Raw genomic sequence first — 26,861 nt, 5'->3', positions numbered from 1 at the left:
TACCGGCGGAAATCGCCTGAGAACCTGCGGGAGAATCAACAAAAGTCCACTAGGCGTGGCTCATGGCAGGCTAGAGATATACCAAGACTTGCTAATGGATGACTCGATTAACCGCTTCGTGGTAATAAGTAGACATTGGTCAGAGCCCCCAGAGAGAATTGCTGACGTTAATGTGGTGCGGTGGCACAAGGAATAGCTGCAACTTCTTGAAGGAAAAACCGCCCTACGATCCAAAGAAAATTTTCTTTGGTCTTCTTGCTTTGACCAATAACAAGCTTTGCTGATTCCTCAACTTTTTGACCGTGGACTTCAAGTCAGTGAGAAGCACGGCTTGGACGGTTAACGATACTCGGCCAGGCGCGTCACGAACGGATACGGTTGCGGTGAGGCTCGGCTCAGTGGCTTCATGGATCATAGGTGATGGCTTGGCCTTGGGGACGTCGCTGGGGGTGGCAGCAACTGCAGGCTTGATGGCGAGACCTCGGACGTGATTAAAAAAAACCTGCAAGAAAGTGAAGCAAAATTGGCAGAGCAAGGGCTGCGAGCGCTGGGATCACCGGAAACCTGCAAATAAGGAACAAACGACTGGACGGCGACTGGATTTGGGACTGAGGCTTCTCGGGTCAATTGATCTCGCTTGACCTTCTTTTCGGATGGTGTGCTTTCTTTAATGCATGACTCCTCTCCACGTTTCCTCCTTTGACATTCTCTAGTGCGTCCTCTTCAATGTGCAGAATATGTGTCACCTTTTTTATTCTCCTCCCTCTCTCTCTCTTGATAAAAGCATCCGGATTAACCCAAGAAACAAAAGAAACTCCCACGATTTATCCTCTCATTATTCTATGTAGCCCTCGCTTCTCTTTTGCGGAGAACGTGTGTTCTCTGTGTTGCGGCCGTGACTCGCCTCTCTCTATTGCACTTTTCTCGATGCGGCCGCATGTGTAATCTATGAAGTGGCCCCCTTTTGTCGTATTCTCCAACGAGGTGAGCGAGTTTTCTCCTTGTACCTTCAGAACCTGCAAGAAAGAAAGAATAGAAAAATACTCTCTTTTTGTGGCCGTATGTATCAATATGCGTGGCCTCAACTGGTGAGGTGCAGCGGATCGACGCGATGCTTCTGCTTCACGTTGTGATGCACAGAGGTGTTGACTATGAAGCAAAGTCGTTGATGGATATCATCAAACAAGGCAGCACCGGCGCAATGGTAGGCGTCACGATCGACGGACGGCAAGGGGATCAATGGATTGTGGGGAGGCTCCGCCAACCTTCTCTCTCATGTGTGTATCCCTTGATGTGTTTTTATCAATGGCCGTGTATTCTATTGAGTGGCCTCTTTAAACCCTACGTATGTTTACTTATTTATAGGGCACGGATTAGGTTTTTTTAAATTTTCTAAATCCATATCCACGAAGATTTCTTTTCGAAACGCAATATTTGTTTTTTTCCAAACGTAATATTTGCTTTTGAATTGAAATCTCACAAAGATAAATCCGTAAAATATCTCCGAGGATACGGGTTTGGACTGATTTGCTTTCTTTGTGGGCTTAGTCTAGCCTGTTAATTTAAAGCTCAGAACCATTAATTCGAACTCATCCGCCACCGGTCCAATAAACAAATGCAAATGCACTTAAATCTATATGCTATGCAATTAATTATTTTTTCAAGGATAAAATTGACCCCTAATTTTTAATGCAATAAATGACTAAGCGGGTCGCCAAAATTTAGGTGTCAACAGTATGCAATGCTAAAATCATGTCAAGACCCTAAGTTGCGCATTGTACTTAATTAACCGCTAAAAAGGAGGACGCATGTTCTAGAAGCGGATGATCTCTAATTATAGGTCCAAAGCAGGGAGACGTTAAACTTAGGATTTCCTAGTTATCATCTACCGCACTATTATGGCGTTTCGGCTGAGAAAAGAAGGTATTTTTGTTTTTTTTGTCAGTAAATTTCTAACAACCATATTCTTCGTAAAAAAGTCGTATTGTACGATAACTCTCTTATCATATTATCACTGTTTGTTTGGTCATCTCGAAATTATTATCTACACGAATTAATTGTCACTGTTTATTTTGCATAGCTTGTTAACGATTTAAAATCTCTAATTCTTCTTTAAAATTACGAGTCTTATTTAAGCTACACGCCACTTTATTTAGCGGAAGTTACCAATTAGTTCTAGGATATTGAATTTGTTGCACCCAGACTTTTGTTTAATGTCTAATGTTGTCTTTGAGGCTTAATATAATCCCTCAACTTTTGTAGTCCTTCCATTAAATGTAAAGCCACCTCATTTGTATATTTCTAGTCAGAATAATCACGTCAGTGGTTATTGGTTCAAAATAAGATTGTGGACTGCTACGTTGCTTTGTCATCTTAATAAATATTACTCCGTTCCCTCTTTTTTTCTTTTTGGGCGAAAATATGAGAGAGAGAGAGAGAGAGAGAGAGAGAGAGATGTCACGCCCCGATCCTCAGGCACGCACACATCCCTTACTTTTGGTCGATTTTAAAATGCGATATCCCCAGGACTACATATCGCCAACCCTTTCCTTTTTAATAGCACATGCGGAAGCAGTTATAAAAATCCCCAGACAATAAAGCAATGGGATATACAAGTAGGACTAGAAATCTGAACCTGAAAACCACACCCTTATGTACATATATACAACTCAGTCATACATGTACATATATCAGTCATGCTAAAAAGGTTGGTTTCTACTCAAACAGATTCTACGGCAAAGGTCATCAAATAGGAGTGGAGTCTCAATCCTCATCAGGATCCTACTCTGGATCATCCTCAGAGTTCTCCTTCTGGTACTCCTCTTCGGGTTCTTTCTCCTCAAGTTCTTCATCAGGGTCCTGAAATGTTTTTCCCAAACCGGGATGAGACTACGTCCCAGCAAGTTCTACCCCCTAAGACCCAATTAGTAAATTAATACACCTTAGGGCTGCCTATACACAACATGAGTTAGATGACTTGCCTTGGCCTCATATTCCACCTGCATATTAGCATAGATCAAATAGGCACACAAGCAATCACATCACAAATCAAAGCATCGATCTAATCGACTTAGTCGATTTCATATCAGTTGGACCATTTCTAGGTCATTCTTCCCACACCAAGCAATCCCTTGGATTTAGTGGATTTATGGTCCCACCCAACCCTCTCAAGATCTAGTGGCTTTATGGTCCCACCCGACCCTCTCAAGATCTAGTGACTTTACAGTCCCACCCGACCTTTCCAAGATTTAGTGGCTTTATGGTCCCACTCGACTTTTTCAAGATTTAGTGGCTTTATGGTCCCACCCGACCCTCTCATGATCTAGTGGCTTTACGGTCCCACCCGACCTTTCTAAGATTTAGTGGCTTTATGGTCCCACCCGACCCCTTTCTACGATGCCATACTCTGTCACCGAGCCATGTGTCTTTCCCAGGTGACATTCCAATTCATCGGGCCACATGCATTCTCCAGATGATTTACCAACTCACTTTCGATACTGACAATCGATACCCGACCAATTCTCAATCACATAGCCAAAATTTCCTTATTTAAGAATATAACTTAAAAATGCACCATTAAATCAATTCGACACGAATTAAAGCTCAAATAAATAAACGGATTGCTCCACGACAATCAGCATGAAATTCTGGTCACCGACCATCCCGGTTGAATTTCCGGAAAATAAATAATTAATTAATTAATTTCGAAAATTAAATAAATAAATACAATAAATTCAATTTAGCACAATATAAAGCTCAATTAAATAAACATACTACGCCATGATCATCAGCATAAAATCCTGGTCACCGCCATCCCAGGTTGAATTTCCAGGAAATAAATAATTAAATAATTAATTTCGAAAATTAATATTTAATTACTAAAAAAATCCACTTAGGCCCGAATTGCCTAAGTATCACCCGATAAGGGACGGGAAAAATCCCAAGAAACATCCAATAAATACTATAGGCCATTCTCTATCTAAGTACACTAACCACCTAACTAATATGCAATGCAATCAACTAATAATCACTAATCCATTCTAATCTAACTACCTAATTGCATTTAATTAAATATAATCAACATTTAAGTGTAATTAGCAAACTAAGAAGGCATTAGTGAGTAAAACTCACTTGCACAAAACGAAGACCAGGACACTGCGACGACGACGCACGGCGGCCGAACTTGGGCCGACTTGCTTCTCGGGCCCAAGATGGGCTAGACTTGCTGGGCCACGCTGGACTGGGCTGACCTCAAGGAGCTGTACAAACTGTTAAAATCGTGGGCCGAATTACTGCTGAAGGATGGTCCAAACGCTGGGCTGCAATGAGCTGGACTTGCTCGCCGAAATTGCTAGATCCGTGGGCTGGAGACACAGGCCCAAGACTGAAGACGCTGGGCTGCTTGCTGCAAAGAAGATGGGCCGAAGACACTGGAATCTGCTGGCTTTGCTGGGCCCGAAGACTGAATTCTGTTGGGCCAAGGAAATGCGTGAACTGCAGGTGACGATGGTGAGCTGGCGGAGAAGAAATCGTGGACTGCTGCTTTGCTCGGTGCTGCCCGCGTGAGGAAGGAACACGGGTCAATAGAGGGCTTCGGCTGGTTTGTTTGCTGACCGAACGTGCGCATGCCTGGGCTGATCTGAGAAGAGGCTGAACTCACGGGGTTCAATTGGAGCAGCTACGGGCGATGCTGGCACGTGAGGCGGCTGAATTCGTTGCCGCGTGGAGAGGACGAAGGAGCTAAAGATGCTGGGCAGCTACGGGACTGGGCCGAGGCCAACCGAAGAGAAGATGGGCCGGAGTGCAGGCGTACGAAGACACCGCAAGGGTCAACGGTGGGGAGAGTTCCACCGGTTTGTTGACTCAAACCTGCTGAATCGAAGACGCGTGGGTTGGCCGACTGAACTGCTGGCGTGAGAGCTGAGGAAAGTGGACGTTGGGACGCTTGGTGGAGACAAACGTGGCAGAGATGGGCTTCGGTGGACGCTGGGTTGAAGTCGTGAGGGGCTGCTGAAGGTAATTCGGCGGAGTGAGTCAGCGTGGGGAGCTTCGGTTGACTTGGGGGAAACAAACGGTGGTGGAGAGGGCAGGCGTTGGGACAGACGCGCGGCAGAGGAGATCGCGCAGCACAGAGTCAACAATCGGTGAAGACAGCTCCTTTCATTGACAGACACAAGTGGAGGCGTGGACGTGTGGCGCTGCAAGGGGCTTCAGCTTTCAAAGGAAGGAGCTGCCGGTTTTTCCAATGAAAAATGAAAGTGAGGCCAGAACAGAGAGGAGGAAGTCGAGAGAGGGAAGAGGGAGATGGACGGTGGTGTGAGGGTGAGGGAGAGAAGAGATAGAGATGAGGAAGAGGTGGGGGTCTCTTGGCTTGATATTTTCTTCACAAAATATCTTCAAAACTTGGGCTTGGCCCACGTATAATCCTCGCCACTGATGGTCCACCAAAACACACCCTATGACTTCTTTTTGGTCCATTTGGTGGGAGGAGGAGGCGACACGAAATCGCAGTGTAAGGCACCAATTGGTTACTCAATTTTACTCTGTTTATCCTCATTTAATCTCCATAATTTAAATTGACACCTATATACTTCAATTGACATTATTCCTCACTCATGCACCCATCATGCATCTCAATTTTTCCATTAAAAACCATCTTTGGCATTTTCCGCACAAAGACGACGACACAGCGACGACTTTTTCCCAAAAAGTGTCGGGTGTTAGAAAAATCTTTTGAGACTGATTCGACGTTCCTTAAATGACCTGTGACATAACAGAACTTCCAATTTCTGAAATCGGACTTAAACTGGCCGTTAATTTCACTCGAACACGCTTTTACTGTAACCTAAGCTACCAGGTAGTTTTCAGAACTTTTTAGGACAAATGACCCGTGGTCAATTTTCTTCAAGCCACGATGAATCCACTCGACACGTTGGCGACTCTCGATTGTCGTGAAAATCTCGAGGATTCAAATACAGACACAGGGTACCAAAACGATAATAAAATCAAATTAGTGTCGGTCAACGAGAGTTTTTCAATTTAGTGGAGTCACCCACGATCGATCATTCATCTCAGTCGAACCGACCTATCTCTTATCTTAATTCGATTTTTTAACTGTGCCGTAATGATCTCTAAAGATGAGCACGGTTGAGAAGTCGATTTATAGTCGAATTCTCAGTCTATCTGCCTTAAAGTCCATAATAATCTACCCAGCTAGTCTAGTTATCTCATGAGTGGCCAACTTAGAGAAAAACACTGTAGTCGCGTCGATAAAATGCCCAATTTAACCAATCGAAATCAGAGTATGAAAATCAGGATGTCACAGAGGACATAGAACTTATATGTAGGCCACGTGGACTCTGCATGGCACATCCAAATTAACGATACCTTACGGTGTTAATATTTTCAACCAAATGACTACATTTAGTGTACTTTATAATTCAAGTACTAAATTGAACAAAAATCTCATGACCATATTCAATATCGAAAAAAAGTTTAAGGACCATATTCGCCGTTGTCCCAAATTATAAACTTTAGTAACTTACTTAATGATGTCTCAATTTATACAGAATTTTATTTGAATTGCTAATCAAATTTTCTTATTTTTTTTGGGTCAAAATAAATTTCAATTCATTACTAAAAAATTACATGACAAATTCATAGGAAGTCTCAAAAATCACCATAACAAGGCAAACTCGTAGAGCTCCAAAACGAACCAAATGAAATTACAAAATCAGAGCATAATTGATAGAGATTATCATATGCTCGTCCTTCATGAACAGATCTGTGACAACATCTAATTAAAAAGTTCGATTGCCAATCACTAAATTATATATCATTATTGGTGATGAGCACACGTCAGTATCTCCAACTATAATTACAGCTTTGCATTTTGGCGATGTGCGCCAAGATTCGATGTCCTCAACACCATCACTGTGCGAAGACATTATAAACATAAATATGTTGAACAAGCTCAGATATATTACTTGTGAGAGCAAGTCCTTTAGCAAGTGTGAGCTGCCGAAGTTTCTAACAAAAACACGTTGAACAAGCATACTAAAGCTACTGTGAATACTATTCAAATTGGAAGTAGAGCACTTATTCATTAAATCTCCTAAATCTAGAATTAGATTGGAAAGAAAAACTCCCAAATATAAAATTGGAGGAGCAAAACTCCTAGATCTAAAATTAGATCGGGAGAGTAAAAAAAGAAAATAAGAGGAGATAAAAGGAAAAGTAGGGAGGGGAGGGAGAGATCTAGGTCAAATCCCTCCCCCAAGAAGTTGAAGACACGAAAAAAGATCAAAATTTAGAGAGAGAGAGATGAAACAAATTTTCTAATTAAGTTACTAGCAACCTTTAACTCACAAATTCTAATTTGAGTCATTGACTAACGTTCATTTGACTATTTCAAAACTACATAATTTTATAATGACTTACTGGTTTTTATTTGCGTAGCTTACTACATGTTCTGTTACCAACTGTTATGTGAAAACCAACCTTATTTGAGTTACTTGTCAACTTTTCTCAATTAAGCTACCGATTAATTTTAAGTCATCAATACTTATTATAATTACTTACCAAATTTCATCTTGGCGGGAAAGAGTGAGAAATAAGTACTCATTTATTTGATTGTCTTTCATGGCTAACTAATTAAAGTTAGGAACTTATATTCAAATTACTAAGTTTAATTTGAGTTACTTATGGACTTTTTTCCCATAAAGTAACAAAATAATTTTAGATCATCAACTCCTATTTGGGTTATATAGGTCATTTTGAAATCGCCATTTTTATGAGAACTCACCAACTTTTATTTTCATGAATTATTGATGTTTTATAGTATTAACTCTTCTATTCCGTGATTTAAGTGGGGGCTCCGGCGGTGGGTTGCTGGGCCAATCTCCCCCGAGGTTTACATCTAAATAGTGGCTTACAACGACGTTCCAACGGTACCACTGGGCATCGGAGGGCAATGTGACCCCAAAGGGGTCTCCAGTGGTTCCTCGATCACCCAAAAAAAAAAAGAACTCTTCTATCAAATTACCAATCTTATTTGAGTTATCTAATGATACTTGCTCAGGTAAATTACTCAGTTGTTTTATGTCATCAACTCTTGTTTGAATCACTTATCAACATATATTTTGTTGTTTTTAAAATGAACAGCTTTTGTAAAAGTTTGCAAGACTTTTTGACATTTTCAAATTACTAGCTCTTATATAAAGTTACCAACCTTATTTAACTTACTTACTGACTTTTTGATTCCCATTTGATGCACATATATATGTCTATTTTGTCATTATGAACTTATTAACTTTTGTAAGAACTGACCGATCTTTGTTTTGTAGCTTAATGACGTTTTAAAGTCACCAACTGTCAAGTAAAATTATCAACCTTGTGCAAGTTGCCTACTAACCTTTTTGCCGATTAAGCTATTGACCATTTTTTGGTCATCAGCCTCATTGGTGCACTTCGGAAATTACTAGCTTTTGTAAAAACTTACAACTTTTATATATCTAGCTTATCGACATTTTGAAGTTATCAACTTGTATATCAAATACCCAAGGGTTAATATTATGAAAAAACTCCAAATTAATATAGCTGTAAAAAATTTACCCTAAACTATTAACCATCAAAAACTCTAAACCAGTACACCTAAAATAAATTTACCTTAATTATTTTCTATTAAATTTTACTGTCAATACTAAATTGGATGATACATGGCAATTGATGAGTATATCAATTTGGTTTTTTACCTTCCATATGTCAAAATGTACTAGTTTGTATCAATCCAATTTAATGAAAATTAACGGAGAATGAATTTGTCACAAATGTACTAGTCTGAAATTTTTTGTGGTACAAAAAAATTTTGATAAATTTGTCACAAGTGTACGGGTTTGGAGTTTTTCATAGGTAATAAATGAATGCCCAAATATAATTTTAGTTTCGGCATTTGTCCCGAGTTATGAACTATGACTTAAGTCACTTACGGACTTATATCCAGTCATTTTGATGTTATCGTTTATTTAAACCAACTTACCCACTTGCCAACTTATTTTATTATCGGGCTCTTTTATGGCAACATGCAAATATCCATCCCTCAACTTAAACCTATTTGAAAACTCTTACCACCATCATTACTTCACCTTAATTGCAAGGTCCATTTGTTTAGTAGAAAATGAATAATCTGAAAAAAAAAAAAATATATATATATATATATATATATTATATATATTCCTAAAAATGATTGCTTGTATTGCTCTAAAATATTAGTTAATGAAAAATATTTTTATTTCCAACAACAATTTATGTCCAAACATTTTCGTGGACGGTGAAAATATATTTCATTTATTCAATTTTATAAACAATTCAAGTTATCATTTTTAGGAGAATTTTTTTTTATTTCATTCATTTTCCACTAAATTAATAGAGTCTAAGGGTGCATTTATTTGAGGGAAACTGATTTCTCATAATTCGTTTTCCAAACTTTCATTCGTTCGGTTCACCGAACTAATTAGTCAACTAAAAACACTTTTCGGTTAAAAAAATATTCATGCATAAAATAAAAAAAGTGAATTCCTAAACCTAAGAAAGCGAAATTTTCCAAAATTGCTCATCATGAATTTTTTAATATTCAATTTTTTGTTTTATTTAAAAATCAATTTTTAATTTTCTTTTCTTTTTTCTTTTCTTTTCCTTCTTCCTCCTCTGCTTAGTGACTAGCCACAGGTGCGAGCCAGTGTGAGTCAGCAAGGTCAAGCTTGCAAGCCTCATCGCAGTAAGCTTGACCTCATCCGAGACCAGCTAGGTCTACCCTTGCCAAGCCTTGGCAATGTCACTGGTGGCCCGTCATGGCCATCACCAAAGCCCAGTAATAAGTGGAAGTGGAAGAGGAAGAAGGAAAAGAAAGAAGAGAAAATAAAAACAAAAAAATACAAATATTTTAAATTTTTCTTTTTTGAGATTAAGTTATAATATTGAAATCATTTTCTAAATGAGATCCAAATACCTAAAAACATGTTTGGTCATATATCTCCAAACAAAGAAAAACTAACAATATTCCTAAAAAATGGTTTTTGGGAAAATATTTTCCTTCTTCATGAAATGTTCCCCAAACAAACACATCCTATGCTGAAACTTTTGATCCAGATAAGTGTTTAATTCAGGTTTTCAATAACTCTTCAACTTATTTCTGTTTATACATTCAAGGGTTAAGTCTGAGTCTGCACTTAAATTAGACAATGAACTCTTTCATCCCCAGGAAAACTCAAACCAAAAATGAATGTGCTCTTCGGTGTCAATCTTGATTTTGGCTGTTCGAAGCGATAAAACGTTCCATTCCCATGAATGATTAATTTCTCTTTTTAGCATTCTCATTGAACGTCCCCAACCTCTTCCGCGATAATTAGGTCTCCCTCGGTTCAAACTAACTTGCAAAAGCCCGACACTTAAGGGATGATTATCTAATCAAGAGCAAAACCACGTCATTATCAGATAGCCATTAGTTGTCATTTAATCTTGATTTAGCCTTTCCCAGCCTTCTTGACGTGTTATAAATACCCCATGCAATGCACACGAGGATTTCGTATTCGGACAAAATCTGAAGCTCTTCAATCTTCACCCTCTGCTTCTTCACTCTGGTCATCTTTGTTCTGTCCAGATACGTTTTCATTAAGCTTCTCCCTTTTCCCTTCTTTTTCACCCAAAAAGAAGGCTAGAGAAAATGCCGGCTGTTGTCGTGAGCCATGGAGGCCAAATGCCCGAGCATGATGGGAAGATAACTTTCTACGTCATTGTGTGCGTGATCCTCGCGGCCTTCGGAGGGATGTTGTTCGGATACGACATTGGAATTTCAGGTAGGAGAAATGGAAATCTTTTGTAAGATTGATACACGATGGAAAGAGCCCAGATAGAATTTTTTTTTTGTTCCAGGAGAAAAAAGATCGTATCACATTTTTGCCTCTGGTATAGGATAGTATATTAGTGCATTTCGACTTGTGAGTGGCTAGTTTATGAATTCCAAGTACAAAATGTATTAGTCATTGTAAAATTACCCACTATTCCAAATGGTTATGTGGATTTTATTGGAATTTCAGGTGGAGTGACTGCCATGGATGACTTCTTGAAGAAATTCTTCATGACCGTGTACGAGAAAAAGAAGCGCGCGCACGAGGACAACTACTGTAAATACGACAACGAGTACCTCCAGTTGTTCACATCTTCGCTGTACATTGCTGCTCTCGTAGCCAGCTTTGTAGCCTCATGGGTGTGCTCCAAATTTGGCCGAAGGACGACGTTGCAGATCGGGTCTTTCTTGTTCATCGCGGGGATCGGATTCCAAGCCGGCGGCGTCAACATTGCGATGGTTGTCTTCGGCAGAATCATCCTCGGTTTTGGTGTTGGGTTCGGCAATCAGGCGGTGCCTCTGTTTCTATCCGAATTAGCTCCTGCCAGAATCAGAGGAGCTCTCAACATTTGCTTCCAACTCTTCATTACAATCGGAATCCTCGTCGCGGGCATTATCAACTACTTCACATCCAACATTCACCCTCACGGGTGGCGGATCTCTCGGCTTGGCCGGCGTCCCAGCCGTGATTCTCCTCGTGGGTTCATTCATCATCTGCGAGACCCCGACCAGCCTCATCGAGCGCAACCGGGTCGACCAAGGGAAGGCCACCCTGAGGAGGATCCGTGGCACCAATAATGTCGATGCAGAGTTCAATTCAATCGTTGCCGCGAGTGAGGCCGCAAGGCGAGTGAAGCATCCGTTCCGCAAGCTCATGAGGCCGTCGAGCAGGCCCCCTCTCGTCATAGCCATGTTGCTGCAGGTGTTCCAGCAGTTCACCGGGATCAACGCCATCATGTTCTACGCACCCGTCCTGTTCCAGACAGTTGGGTTTGGGAACGATGCTGCGCTGCTCTCTACGGTCATCACCGGGCTCGTGAACGTTTTCAGCACGTTAGTGTCGATCTACTCGGTGGACAAGGCTGGCCGGAGGGTGTTGCTCCTTGAGGCTTGTGTCCAGATGTTCATCACTCAGGTAATTCACATTGTCTTCGTATGTTTCTTCTATCCCGATCGACTGAAAATCACATCAAACTTTTATAATTCTGTTCAATTAGAAGGAGTGGATGATCCGATGCATTATACTTTCTAATCCATATAATTTTCCTCCTCGTTGCAGATTATTATAGGAGTGCTCTTGCTACTACACCTGAAGCCAACGGGGTCTCTCGACTCCACCGAGGCGATAGTCGTGGTGGTACTGGTGTGCGTTTTCGTGATGGGATTCGCATGGTCGTGGGGTCCGCTCGGGTGGCTGATTCCGAGCGAGACCTTCCCTCTGGAGACAAGGACGGCTGGTTTCTCCTTCGCCGTGAGCTCCAACATGCTCTTCACCTTCATTATCGCGCAGGCCTTCCTGTCGATGCTGTGCCACATGAAGGCCGGCATCTTCTTCTTCTTCGCTGCTTGGATCCTGGTCATGGGGCTCTTTGCATTGTTCTTATTGCCCGAGACGAAGGGCGTGCCTGTGGACTTGATGGTCGAGAGAGTATGGAAGCAGCATTGGTTCTGGAAGCGGTACATGATTGATGATGACGAGGACGATGACTAGGTCATCAAAGGATAAATGACGGTCGTGGCAGCTCGTCTCAACATACACTGATGCCGGGTGGCTCATAATAATTCTCATTTGTCTTGCGGAAAATGTAAATAAATGTGAGCAGTAAAAAAAAAAAAAAGACAGAAGATCACGAATTTGGGATCTTGGGCCCTGTGATGTAATGCCTCGGGCATGAAATTTGTCATCAATCATTCAATTAAATTCTACTAGATGTGTCTCCAAGTAACGGAATCTGGCGAATTGAAAAGACCTTCTGGTCAATCTTTCTCCGCATAATGGCCATCTGCCTTGCAGGGATGGCCGACGGCGAGGGGATCTGTACGCTCACCAGGTTGCGAGGCACATTGATGTCGACTTTCAGACCAGCTTGGCAATGACGTGGGACACTGCGGAAGACGCAGTGGTGGCTGCGATATCGCCTTGGGAGACGTCGTTTCGCAGGCCCGAAACTCGGGGTGCACCACGGGCATCACGTTGTGAAATTGGGCATTGTATTGAAGTACTGGTGCAGAAAGAAACCTACAATTTAAAGAATTTTCGCATCATAACACGAGTTAAAGAATATCTCATTATTATGAATCATCTTTGTATCCATAGTATCATTCAGCTCTTCTAATTTAGATTTGAAGACCGGTAATCTGAATCAAATCGAACCACAAATTTCAGTTTATAAAGACAGTTAGGTTCAATTCCTTCCATATCTAGGTAAAATAACAATTCAGACCTTCAACTTGGGGGAATTACACCTAGTACCCTAAAACTTGGCTTGAAAAAGTCATGGCACGCCTTGTCACGACACTACCGAATTTTTAATTTTTTTTTACAGAAATCAGTTTGTACTTTTAAATTTCAGTAGCCATTAGAACACATGGAATTTGATTCGAAAATTATTCTTGTGTTTTTGAGTTTTTTTGGAGAAATAGAGCTACGGTACTTGTAGAGCTAGTTGTCCAATCTCGCTCAAAATCAACTTTTAGCATAAATCATCATGCGTGTCATTTCAATCATAATCTAACACAACATACGATGACCAACTTAACGTGAATTCGATGGAGTCCACAACCGACAGCCATGGTGAAACCACAAGAGTGGGGCTGCCATTACTTGAAATTTTGTATCTCAAGTAACCATCACATCCAATCTCATCAAATGACGAAACATAACGCGATTCGCAATATCTTTATTTGCTCAGGAAAATTACCCGATCATTTGTAGACCTTTCTGGTAAAGCATTTTGCTTTGTATCTATCATTTTTTTTTGTTCCGACTCCAAGAAGGTGCAACAGCCTTGGGTGGAATATTTTTAAAGCTGCTTGCTTCATATGTGGAAATAAACATACCGTCACTACACGCTGATAAATCCATGTCTTTGTTTCTCTTTTATGCATATATCGTACCACCTTTTAGTTATGTTTTACACTTTAGCAGTGATCATATATATATTGGTATCAAGTTAAGTGATAAGAGGATCTCTTATCTTAGAATTAGAGATTTCATTTATTGGGTCTTGACTTACTCTTTTATTTTATTTTTTAATTTTTTAGATGTGTAGGATGGATCCCCTGCCGCCATTGCTTTTCAGAACTCCTATGTATTTTGATTGTGCATATGAAGATATGCTTGCCCTAGAATCGCTAGTAGTATACATTTAATGCAGTTCCATTGTATTGGTCAATGTGGAGCTTCAAGAATGGATTTCCCATCAATTTGTTGCTTAGTACTAGAATATCAAAGGGGAGTTGATCGGACCACTTAGGAGTTTCAATGGTTCCCTTGGTTTCGACAGCAGTGATGGCACGGCAACGGGTGAAGTTCTTGATCTATAGTCTAGTATGTGACTTTGTATAGGCAAGTTTTTTGATGCAAGAGTATAGGGCAAAATTGACAAAACCAGACCATCCTACAATTAATGCTTTTGGTACTTGTATTGATACTTGGAAGAGGGGTTGATAATGGGAAAAATTCGTATGTGTAAATTATGAAAGCTTGCCAATTACGTTTTTCATGCATTACGATTTTGTGCTTCCACATGCTTAACAATAATATTTTTAACGAAAGACATGTGTCATGGTGACTTTTTGGGACGTCACAGCGTATTTGGTATTAAAGTAGGATAACCCTTGTAGTGATTAGGTGCACTTAGTGGTTGGAGTAGTGGAGTGGATTGAGTGAGTGCAATATACTAAGTGCACGTGTTTGCCCTTGATTGATTGTGAGGTATGAGGAACATCCATTCCTAAATAGTTAGCCACTAAGTTAAGAGCCACTAAGTTAAGTAATATGTGTAGGCCTTATAAGACAAGATGAGCTCTAGTGGCAATTCGGAGGAAGATCCTTGGATGGAAGGAATCCCCCTTACGCTTGTAAATGTCGGAAGTTTGATGGAGAAGCAAGTACTGCAGCAAGCTACCTCTAGTTCGGGGAATGGTGAACATCATTTGCAAGGTCTAATTAAACAATTCTTGAAATTAAAACCACCCATATTTGTTGGAGTAGAAAATCCTAAAGGGGCAGAATTGTGAATTGATGGGATGGAGAAGATATTTGCATCATTAGATTCCAATGATATTGACAAGGTAGCCCTAACTAAGTGCCTAGTCTAAGAAAATGCCAAACACTGATGGAGGAATCTAAAGAAACGGTGTTCCCGGCTGGTACTATTGTCACTTGGGGTGGCTTTGTCAACACATTTTTCGGGAAGTATTTTTTGGACTATGTTGGAGATAAGAGTAATTGATGGAATTCTTGCAATTGCAACAGAATGATCTGACGATGGATCAGTACGAAGTGAAACTTGCAGAATTTTCAAGATGTGCCCCCAGGTTGGTTGAGGACAAGGCTAAAAAGTTTTGGGATGGCTTGAGATCTGATATTAGGAGCAAATTAGTACCATTGAACCTTAAGGATTATAATTATTTGTACAAGTGTGCTTAACTTGTGGAAAAAGACTTGGCAGAGTTAACAACGACAACAACTTTCCAGGCATGGCCTAATCATCCAGCCTTTTGAGCTAACTTTCATTGTGACTAGAGGCCCATGCAAGTTGGAAAATGAATGTTGTTCTGAATAAGAGAAATAATGCTAGCTAGCAATGTGGATGCAATATCAAAGTGATGTTTGTTGTACTTGAGGGAGGCTACATGGGAATGCACGATGCTGGGCTTTAAAAGGAGTTTGTTTCGGATGTGAACAACAAGATCACAAGATAAGGGAGTGTCCTATGGCTGTGCAACACCAATTTATGGTGCCATGCAACAACCACAACAAAACAAAGCCTTGCAGCAAGTGAATTTTTTGAAGACTACCAGCTCAAGGCCGGGTTTATGTAGTCATACAAAAGGAAGCCGAGGCTTCCGAGACCATGATAGCAGGTATTATCTTTATATGAGACAATAGTGCTTATACGCGGGTACGACTCATTCATTCATATATGTGCAGTTCATACAAATGATTAAAGTAAACCCTAGGCCAGTTGAAATTTCCCTTAGTGTTTCTACGTTTGCTAAAAGATGCAATGTCTACGCTGTTACGTAAGGATTATAAGGTCACCACAAATGGACGAGATCAAATTGCAGAGTTGATCATATTGACGATGTATGACTTTGATGTTATATTAGGAATGGATTAACTTAATAAGCAATGAGCCAATATAGATTATTGTCGAAAAATAATCCAGTCCAATCCACTTAATTGTCCTAGTTTTGGATTCTTTGCAATTGGGGCAAATCTTTTAATGCCACATATCTCTGCATATACACATCGTCTTTTTAATGTCGATTACCTAGGATATTTGGCATTTGTAGCAAGTCAATTAAAAGAAGAAGCAAAAAGCAAAGTTTGAAGTAATCCTGGAAATCCTGATGTATTTCTAGAGGAATTGCCAGAATACCGTTGAAGCATAAAGTTGAAGTTTTCATTGAATAAGCTCCTAGAATAAAACCTATTTCCGAAGCTCTCTATTGGATGATTGTAACAAAGTTGAAAAAGTTAAAGGTGCAACTATGGGAATTACTTAATAAAGATTTTATTGAAATTAGTGCATCACTTTGGGATGCATCAATGTTATCTGTGAAAAAGAAAGTAAGGTTGGTATGTTCTTGCATTGATTATCAATAGTTACATTAAGTTACGATTAAGAATAAGTACTCATTGTCTAGGATCAATGATTTATTTGATCAACTTTAAGAGGCGTTGGTATTTTGCAAGATCGATTTAAGATCAGCGTATCATTAATTGTGGATCAAAATAGGAGACATTCGTTAAATGGCTTTCCAAACTTGATGCGATCACTATGAGTCCTTAGTCATGCATTTTGGTTTGACTAATGTATCAACAGCTTTTATAGATGTGATGAATAGGGTGTCTAAGTTGTTTTTGGATCAATTTGTGAAAATGTTCATTGATGATATTCTAGTATACTCAAAAGGCTTGGATGGTCATAAGCAACATTTAAGGTCTGTACTTGAAACACTTTGTGAGCATAAATTGTAAGATAAGTTCAGTAAGTGCGACTTCTGGTTAGATTGTGTAGTACTTTTAGGCTATGTAGTAACCACTGAAGGGATATTTGTTGACCCATAAAAACTTGAGTTAGTGATAAATTGGCTAAGACTAACAATGGTGATGGAAATTCGGAGTTTCTTCAGTTTAGTTGGATATTATTGGAGATTTTAGAAGGATTTTTGTATCTTGCCACTCCGTTCACTCAATTGACAAGGAAGAATGTAAAGTTCAAGTAGTTTGATAAATGCAAGCAAAGTTTTCAATAACTCAAAAGGAGATTGACTACTGCTCTGATCTTGATGATACCATCAAGATATGCAAGTTTCATAATTTGTAGTGATGCATCTTATAAGGGATCGGATTGTGTTTTAATGCAACATGGAGAGACTATTGCTTATTTCAGACTGTTAAAGTTGTATGACTACCCATAATCAAGAGCTCGTCACAATTGTGTTTGCATTGAAAATATGGATGCACTATCTATATAGAGAAAAGTTTGAAATCTACATAGACCATGAGAGCTTGAAATACTTGTTTTCCCACAAAAAATTGATTGTGAAATAGAGGTGGATGGAATTATTGAAAGATAAATGATTGTGAGATTTTGTCCTATCCCGAAAAAAGAGAATAAAGTTATGGATGCTCTCAGTGGGAAGTCTACACAAGTTGTTGCATATATCATGGTCAAAGGATGGACCTTACTTAAAGAAGCTCAAGATTTTGAGTCTAGGTTTGATATAAGTAGTTTTTCGAGTGTGATGGCTACTCTTAGAATTGAGTCAGAGATTGTGCAAATAATCAAGACTTTGCAACAAATTGATCTTGATACTTAAAAAATCTAAAGAGAGGATTTAGAAGGAAAAAATGCCAATGCTAGACTTTTACGTGTTAGAAGATGGAATTTTGAGACTTCATGGACATCTTTGCGTACTTAATGACATCAATATGAGAAATGAAATTTTGTTAGAAGCTCATCATAGTAATTATAATGTTCATTTGCATCAAAACTATTTGTAAAATGGAAGAACAAAAATGTATCAAGATCTGCGTCAAAACTATTTGTGGAATGGTATGAAAGTTGATATTACCAAATATGTATCGAGATATTTGATGTGTCAATAAGTGAACGCAGAACATCGTAAACCTGAAGGGATATTGAAACCGTTGGAAATACTTAAATGGAAGTGGAGGCACGTAACTCCAGGTGTATAGCCATCAAGGCGAGCTTGAGTGCATCATGGGCGCACTAATCAAGCATCATTGACATTCCAAACATGAACCATTACTTTGATAAAGGTCATGTTAAATCACGGTTTAAAGAGAAATGTTGAATAATGGACATAATTTTATCAAATCATGGATCGTGTCTAGATGTCAAGGTGAGCTTGGGTGCATCAAGGACACAATTGATCAAGCCTCACAAACGTCCCAAACCCGAACCAATGCTTTAATAAAGATCACGTCAAATCACAATTCGAGAAATGCCAAATGACTCTTCACATTGGTATCACATGAACTACTAAAGCTTTGAATAAGTTAAAAACTATGTTGAGAAATTAAAATTTCAGAATGTCTTGCAATTTTCAGATGGACGGTAAAAATATGACATCACGTTTTTATTTTGTGAAATATTACGACAGCAAAGTTCAACATATCACAATCAATTTTCAAGAAGATAACGAAGTCTAGTTCCACACGCATGATTTTCTATAAAAAAATCCAAGAATGGAGGTAAGTCATTCAGCCAAAATGGCAATCACAGAAACAGGGCACTCAATGTGAAATCAATAAAGGTACCATCAATGATTATCCAATACTAGAATTCTTATAGTAGGTAAATAAACATGTAAAGAGCAACTTTCATGAGGAAATATCTTAAAATTCCTAGCACATGATTTTATAAAAAATCCTAGAACACAGATAGGTCAATTAGGAACAGAATAGGACGGCAGAAAAACGTGGAGTGCATGGCATTTCGACCCTATCAAATGACGTTAAAAAATTCTCAAAATTTTCATATGTGATGGACCTGAATATTATAAACAATTTCATCAATGACTATACCTCAAAATAGCGTGCACAAAATCACACAAAATTGACAAACAGTCGGATCCACAGAGACATAACAAGCATATCAGTTCGGTAAAGTTCCAGATTTGAACCCGATTTTAGGAAAAATGTTCAACATATCAAACGATGTCCAACTGGGACATATAGTATGTCGTTTTAAAGCTTGAGAAATCCTTTACAAATGTCTATAAGAAGACAAGTCTAATTAAGATCTTTTTCAAGCTCAAACAAAGACATTCGCATAGATGGACAGATCAGGCCAAAGCAAACAGAACATGACATACAAATTTTTGGCCATTATCCTACTTGAATGATGCATAAATTTTATGAAATTTGGGTATGTTTTAAGGCTAGATGTAAGAGAAAGTGTGATAAGACACTTAGTCCTAGATCAATGCACAAAAAATCATAAAAATTCATGAATCTAAGTAGGTCGGCTAACCTATTCATAACAACACATGATCAAAATTGCAGAACAGATGCACTGACTTCAGGAAGGGTTTTGACATAACCAACGATACTCAATTAGTGCGTGTCATACGTCGTTTCGAAGCTTTAGATGTCATTTATGAATGTCTAGAAGGCACCAAAGGTAAATGAATACATTAACAAGCTCAATCGAAGATATTCCTCTAGGGAGTCAGGTTAGTGACAAAACCAGCAGAGAACGGCAGAAACAAGCATGCTTATTCCTATCCAAATGACATGAGAAAATTCCACAATTTTTTATGTGGATAGGCCTCGATGTTAGAGTTAAAACTCATGAGGACCTTCGAACCTAATTCTAACGACAAAAAGTCAAACAAAATAGAGAATTAGAACAGGTTGTCCAACACTCCAAATTGCAACAGTTTGACAGATTTAAAATCAGAATTTGAGCAAGCAATTGCTCTTGCAAACGGAGGCCAAACGGTGCAATCTTTATATTGTTGAAAAGCCCATGGAATATACTATGATTTTATGGAGACACAAAACCCTAAAAAGGCCGTTATCTTGGTCGTTTTAAGACAAACATACAAATAGGTCAAGCAAGGCATCCAAATTGCATATCAGCAAAAATCCAAGCAATCATCCGCATCCGAGCCATCGTAACCTATCTACATTCATCCATAGGCATCCTAAGCATCATCAATCATCTATTATGGCATTAGATTGCATCCTAGATTGAGCTCTAGCCCTGGTTGCCTATCACCACCTCGCTTCAAAAAGCTCGCGATATAGGAACCCACCTTTTGACATTTTTGCGCAATCTAGCTCAAAGGAGCCACCACCAAGGCACCACGATCTTTAAGAGACATCGAGGCATGTCTAGTGGAGGTCGATATCGCTGAAGGAGCACCAAATGGCGCTGGAATGGCTCGGATCAGCTGCCGACGGAGGATCGGCCTCGATGAGGGATTCCGGTGAGGAAATTGGCAGCAAGAAGGCTCTCCGGTGGCTATTTTGTAGATCTCCGACCACCAACTGTAAGACATAAAATTCATGATGCGGAAGCCAGAATCAATTAAAAACAAACCTCCAGCCATTGTTCTTGTTCACGTTCGTTTAGAAAGACCTGAAATCAAAGAAAAACTGGGGACATGCTACTAACCCAATTCCCTCACGTACTGATGGTGTATTCCAAATATGAGAGTTTGTGTTATCTTGTCATCACCCGTCAAAAATAAACGTACGTTCCTTTTTATATCCGTCTCCCATCAAGACACTTACCAAATGGGCAGTTGTCACGAAAGGATACGAAGCATGGAAAAACTTCATGTCGAATAGTCGCAACTTTAAGAGAAAATGTGGGTCTAAAATGTGAGATCACAAAAATAAATAACATTCTCCCACTTGATCCCATCATTTTCATCATATGGATTATCCAACTAATTCCACAAAAACTTTATGCTTAAAGAAAAGAAACAAAACACATGGATCATAGCGACATGTCCTCTAAGAGTGAGTAATATCTTCCATGTATCACAATGCATCTTATTTATTTAATGTCAACCTATATGTGACAACATATCTTAATGAATAAACCCCATGTTTATTCCAGAACCAAGGACAAATGTTATTCTCATAAACAACAAAATGTGTACACCAAAATTGAGAATCAACATTACAACTGAATAAGAGTTTCATACAACAAAATCATTCATATGACGACAAATCACATGATGGGACCTATTCCCATACTAGTTACATGATCCTTATACTTCATTGGTGGCATGCCTTTAGTTAAAGGATTGTCTATCATCAATTCAGTGCTAACGTGTTCAATGACCACTTTATTCTCCTTAACACGTTCCCTTATGACTAAATACTTAATGTCGATATGCTTACTTCGACTGCCACTTTTGGCATTTGTAGCCATAAAAACCGCAGCTGAATTGTCACAATATATTCTTAATGGCCTAGAAATTGAATCAACAATTCTAAGCCCAGCAATGAAACTCTTCAACCATACACCATGCAAGGTAGCTTCAAAACAAGAAATGAACTCAGCCTCCATAGTGGAAGTAGCAGTCAAAGTCTGCTTGGCACTTCTCCATGACACAGCTCCGCCAACTAACATAAAAATGTATCCAGATGTTGATTTTTGTGAATCAACGCAACCCGCGAAGTCCGCATCCGAATAACCGACCACTTCCAGGTTGTCGGTCCGTTTATACATAAGCATATAGTCTTTGGTACCTTGAATGTATCTCATCACTTTCTTTGCAGCTCTCCAGTGGTCTAAACCTAGATTACTCTGATATCTTTCCAACATTCCCACAGCAAAAGCGATGTCAGGTTGAGTGCAAACCTAAGCATACATCAAGCTTCCAACAGCAGAAGCATATGGAATGTTGTATATTTGTTCCATTTCTAGATCGTTCTTCGGGCATTGGTTCAAATTGAACATGTCACCCTTCACAATGGGTGCTATACTTGGTGAACAATCTTTCATCTGAAATCTCTCTAGGACCTTATTGATATAGGTTTCTTGAGATAGTCTTAAAATGCCTCGAGGTCTATCTCTATGGATCTTAATGCCAATAACATAAGATGCCTCACCCATATCCTTCATGTCAAAACTCTTAGAGAGAAATTGTTTCACCTCATGTAGCAACCCCTTATCATTGGTTGCAAGTAATATATCATCCACATACATCACAAGAAAACAAATTTTACTCCCACTGACCTTCTGGTATATACATTGATCCATGACATTCTCTACAAAACCGAATGAAGAGATGACTTCATGAAACCTTAAGTACCATTGGCGGGATGCTTGTTTCAAGCCATATATAGATTTCTTAAGCTTACACACTAAATGCTCACCTTTACTAGAGGGGAATCCTTCAGGTTGTTTCATGTAAACCTCATCCTTCAGTTCTCCATTGAGGAATGTTGTTTTCACATCCATCTGATGTAATTCCATATCAAAATAAGCAACCAATGCCAAAACAATACGAAGAGAATCTTTCTTAGATACAGGAGAAAAAGTCTCAGTGTAATCGATTCCTTCCTTTTAAGTGAATCATTTGGCAACGAGTCTAACTTTATATCTTTCAATGTTACCCAATGAGTCCTTCTTAGTTTTGAAGACCCATTTACAACCAATGGCCTTCGCACCATCAGGTAACTGAACCAAAATCCCAAACTTTGTTAGATGCCATAGAACTCATCTCTTCCTTCATGGCGTTGTACCACAAATTAGATTTATCACTATCCATGACTTGTGAAAACGTTTCGGGATTATTCTCAGCTCCAATATTGTAGTCAAACTCTTGTAAATACACAATATAATCACTAGGAATAGCCAATTTCTTTATTCTAGCATATCTTCTCAATGTTGCATCAACATTCTCTTGAGGAGCGTGTTGTTCAACTGGTTGTTCAACAATTTCTAGTAATTGCTGAACAATTGGATCTACTAGATCAATATCAGCAGGTTGTGGAACTTCAATGATTGGTTGTTCAATAGCCGGCTGAATTGAAGGGGCATTATAAGCAACAACCAACCTTAAACTTGAGGTGGAAGGTTGAGTGTCTGAATGATCTTCCTTAGGAACAAGATCCCTCGGTCGATCACTCCCACTAATCAAGTCATTTTCAAGAAATTTAGCATTTCTTGATTCCACAATCCTAGTGGTATGAGAAGGACAATAAAACCTGTATCCCTTAGATCTTTTGGCATATCCAATGAAATACTCACTTATGGTCCTTGGGTCCAACTTCTTTTCTTGTGGATTATAAACTCTCACTTCATACAGGCATCCCCGAACGCGCATATGATGTAAACTCGGTTTCCAACCCTTAAATAATTCAAAAGGTGTCTTTGGGACAGCCTTTGTTGGAACTCGGTTTAATATGTATACTGCCGTCTTAAGTGCTTCAGTCCACAAGGATTTAGGAAGTTTGGAGCTGCTAAGCATACTACGCACCATGTCCAATAAGGTCCGGTTTCTTCTTTTCGCTACGCCATTTTGGTCCGAAGAACCAGGCATAGTATATTGGGCAACTATCTCATGCTCTTGAAGAAATCTTGCAAATGGACCAAGTGCTTGTCCATCTTCAGTGTATCTACCATAGAATTCTCCACCTCTATCTGATCTCATGATCTTAATTTGCTTATCGCATTGTTTCTCTACTTCCGCCTTAAATACCTTAAATGCATCTAATATTTCATATTTATTATGAATCAAGTAGAGATACATATAACGTGAGTAATCATCTATGAAGGAGATGAAGTATTTCTGACCACAAGAGTTTCTTATCTATCTTTAATCATACATCCGGACTACATATATCCGTATGTATGATTTCTAATATTTCTGTACTCCTCTTGGCACATTTCTTTGTTTTGTTAGTCTGCTTTCCCTTTATGCAGTCCACACAAGTATCACAATCAGTAAAATCTAAAGTACCGAGTACTCCATCATTTACTAATCGCTTAATTCTTTCTATGGAGATATGTCACAATCTCCGGTGCCACAACATAGAGGAATGTTCTTTCACAACACATCGTTTCATACCAGCTTTATCATGAACATGCATCGCATTATAATAGGCATTGTCTTGTAAATTAATTCAAAAAAGACCATCAGACAAAGTACCACTCCCGACAATTTCAGATTTAAATGATAAACAGAAGTTTGAATCTGAAAAGTTAAAGGAGTATCCCAAATGTACAAGTCTTGAAACTGAAATTAAGTTTTTAAAAAAACTAGAAACATAAAAGGTCTTTTCCAAATTCAAAATAAAGCCACTATTGAGAACTAGTCTACATGTCCCAATAGCTTCCACATGTGAGCACATCTTGTTTCCTGAATAAATGCTTTGTTCACTTCCCACTAGCTTCCTGTGGTTTTGAAAACCTTGCAAGGAATTCAAAATATGAATTGTAGATCCAGAATCAATCCACCAAGTATTGTGACTTACATCAGTCATATCAGATTCATAACAAACACAAGAGATTAGATTACCTTTCTTCTCGAGCCAGACCTTAAATTTGACACAATCCTTCTTTATATGCCCTTTCTGTTTACAGAAGAAACATTTGGATTCTTTCTTAATGTCAGCTTGGGGAGGTATTTTACCTTTTCCCTTATGCTTGCCATAGCTCTTATTCTTTCCTTGTGTTGCCAAATGATCACTTTCTCCCAATTTCATAATCAGTCTTTCTTCCTCTTGAACACACAGGATCATGAGTTCATTAATTGACCATTTATTCTTATGTGTGTTATAAGAGATCTTGAAAGGTGCATACTGTTGTAGGAGAGTGTTTAGAATATAATACACAAGAAAAGATTCAGATATCTCAACCTCAAGTTTCTTAAGCTGAGCTGCAATGTCCCTCATTTGCATGATGTGCTCACGCACACCTCTAACACTAGTGAGCTTCAATGATGAAAACTTTATAATCAGGGTCATGGTATGCGCCTTCTCAGAACTCTCAAACTGTGCATCTATGGCCTCCAATAAAGCCTTAGCATTGCTATGCTGAGCAACCGAACCACGAATACTATGAGATTAGCTCTTATAAACATCGCACAAATGCGGTTGGATCGCTCCCATTAGTTATAAAGAGCTATCTCAACTGAAGTGCTCGAATCAGTAGGAGCAGGTGGTTCGTCTTTCCTTATAGCATAGTCAATGTCCATCCACCCCAATTGAAGAACTGACTCCTTCCAAATTTTATAGTTCTCACCATTTAGTATGAGAACATCAAACTTAAATTCAGAGAAATTCACAGGTTGCGAAACTGCATATCAAATTATCATGCTTATGTCACAAAATTTGAGGCAAATATAAATAAATCTTGTTTTACCAATGTAAACATGTCACAATATGAATCACATAACATAAAAACTACCTGTGGGCTAAGTTTTTAATTTAAATAGATTCATAATTACTTCATGAAGAAACTACCATATTGTATGCCTTTTCTTAATCCCTGTGGGATAAAATTCATCATATTAATATAATTAATTACAATCAATGTCCATTTCTAAATATGATCCGGAGGCTTTTAATATATAATTTTAATTAATTAAATATGCTATGGCCACTCTCTAATTAATTAAATATATGGACCATTGGACATTTAATTTCATGCGTAAAATACTCATAAAAATGTACGAAATGACATAATAAATAAATACATCAAGGGCAGAACAGTAAATAAATAAATTGGCCAAGGGCAAGATTGTAAAAACATGAAAATTTTGGGGCAAAAGTGTAAAAGGAGCCGTGGGTGGGAGACAACAGGCGCGTGCTCGCCGAGCGGGCACGTGCCCTGCACGCACGCAGCGGTTGAGCGCGCGTGAGAGCGCGTGGCGCGTGGGCTCCACGCGCCTGCAACCGCAGCGCGCGTGTGGGCTCCACACGCCTTCTTCCTTGCGCCCAGAACGAATTTCTTCGCCGTTTTTCGCCGTTCTGTCGCGGTTTCGCCGGCTGTTTCTCCTCCGGCAACCCATCTAAGACCGAAATAAATGATGGGTTTTAAAGAGTATGCCGGCACGACCATATGGGTTCAAGTTTCGACGAAAATGACGAAGAAATAAGCCCCAAATCAGACGAAAATTTCCCAAAACACAATTCCTCAACCACCGCGACTTCCGCCGCTCGATTAGCCTCCGGCGAACATTGATATGCCTAAATAACTCATGGCTAATATTCCTCATGGCGGTGCGACCGTACGGGTTCGAATTCGAGGGGTGGGTCGCCGGATTTTGCCCGAAACCGGCAAATCTCTCTTGGCCTCATAACTTCGAGTTACTCTTCATCTCAAAAATGCCCGAAAATACACCGAAAAAACACAAAAATACAACAAAACAAGGCAGAAGCTTTTAACATGCTCTGATACCAAATGTAAGACATAAAATTCATGATGCGGAAGCCAGAATCAATTAAAGACAAACCTCCATCCATTGTTCTTGTTCACGTTCGTATAGAAAGACTTGAAATCAAAGAAAAATTGGGGACACGCTACTAACCCAATTCCCTCACGTATTGATGGTGTATTCCAAATATGAGAGTTTGTGTTAGACCTTGTCATCACCCATCAGAAATAAACGTACGTTCCTTTTTATATCTCGTCTCCCATCAAGACGGTTACCAAATGGGCGGTTGTCACGAAAGGATACGAAGTGTGGAAAAACTTCATGTCGAATAGTCGCAACTTTAAGAGAA

At 39.2% G+C, this 26,861-nt stretch overlaps 1 protein-coding gene and 1 long non-coding RNA gene across 2 annotated transcripts; one reads left to right on the top strand and one right to left on the bottom strand.

The window, feature by feature from the left end:
* Positions 1-2,575: 2,575 nt before the first annotated feature.
* LOC108954591 lies at positions 2,576-5,309 on the bottom strand. Its single transcript, XR_001980365.2, has 2 exons — positions 4,132-5,309; positions 2,576-2,859 (listed from the first exon to the last, which is right to left on the bottom strand). It is a non-coding gene; the product is annotated as an uncharacterized LOC108954591 (long non-coding RNA).
* A 5,411-nt stretch (positions 5,310-10,720) lies between these two features.
* On the top strand, positions 10,721-12,614 carry LOC104417386 (sugar transport protein 8). The gene is given in 4 exon segments (XM_010028675.2): positions 10,721-10,853; positions 11,094-11,559; positions 11,561-12,038; positions 12,183-12,614. Coding segments are annotated over 4 exon segments (1,509 nt in total).
* Positions 12,615-26,861: the final 14,247 nt, after the last annotated feature.

This window comes from Eucalyptus grandis, chromosome 8, assembly GCF_016545825.1.
Source record: "Eucalyptus grandis isolate ANBG69807.140 chromosome 8, ASM1654582v1, whole genome shotgun sequence".
Classification (NCBI taxonomy): Eukaryota; Viridiplantae; Streptophyta; class Magnoliopsida; order Myrtales; family Myrtaceae; genus Eucalyptus; species Eucalyptus grandis.
The sequence above is the reverse complement of the archived record's forward strand: the minus strand, read 5'-3'. Positions and strand labels throughout refer to the sequence as shown.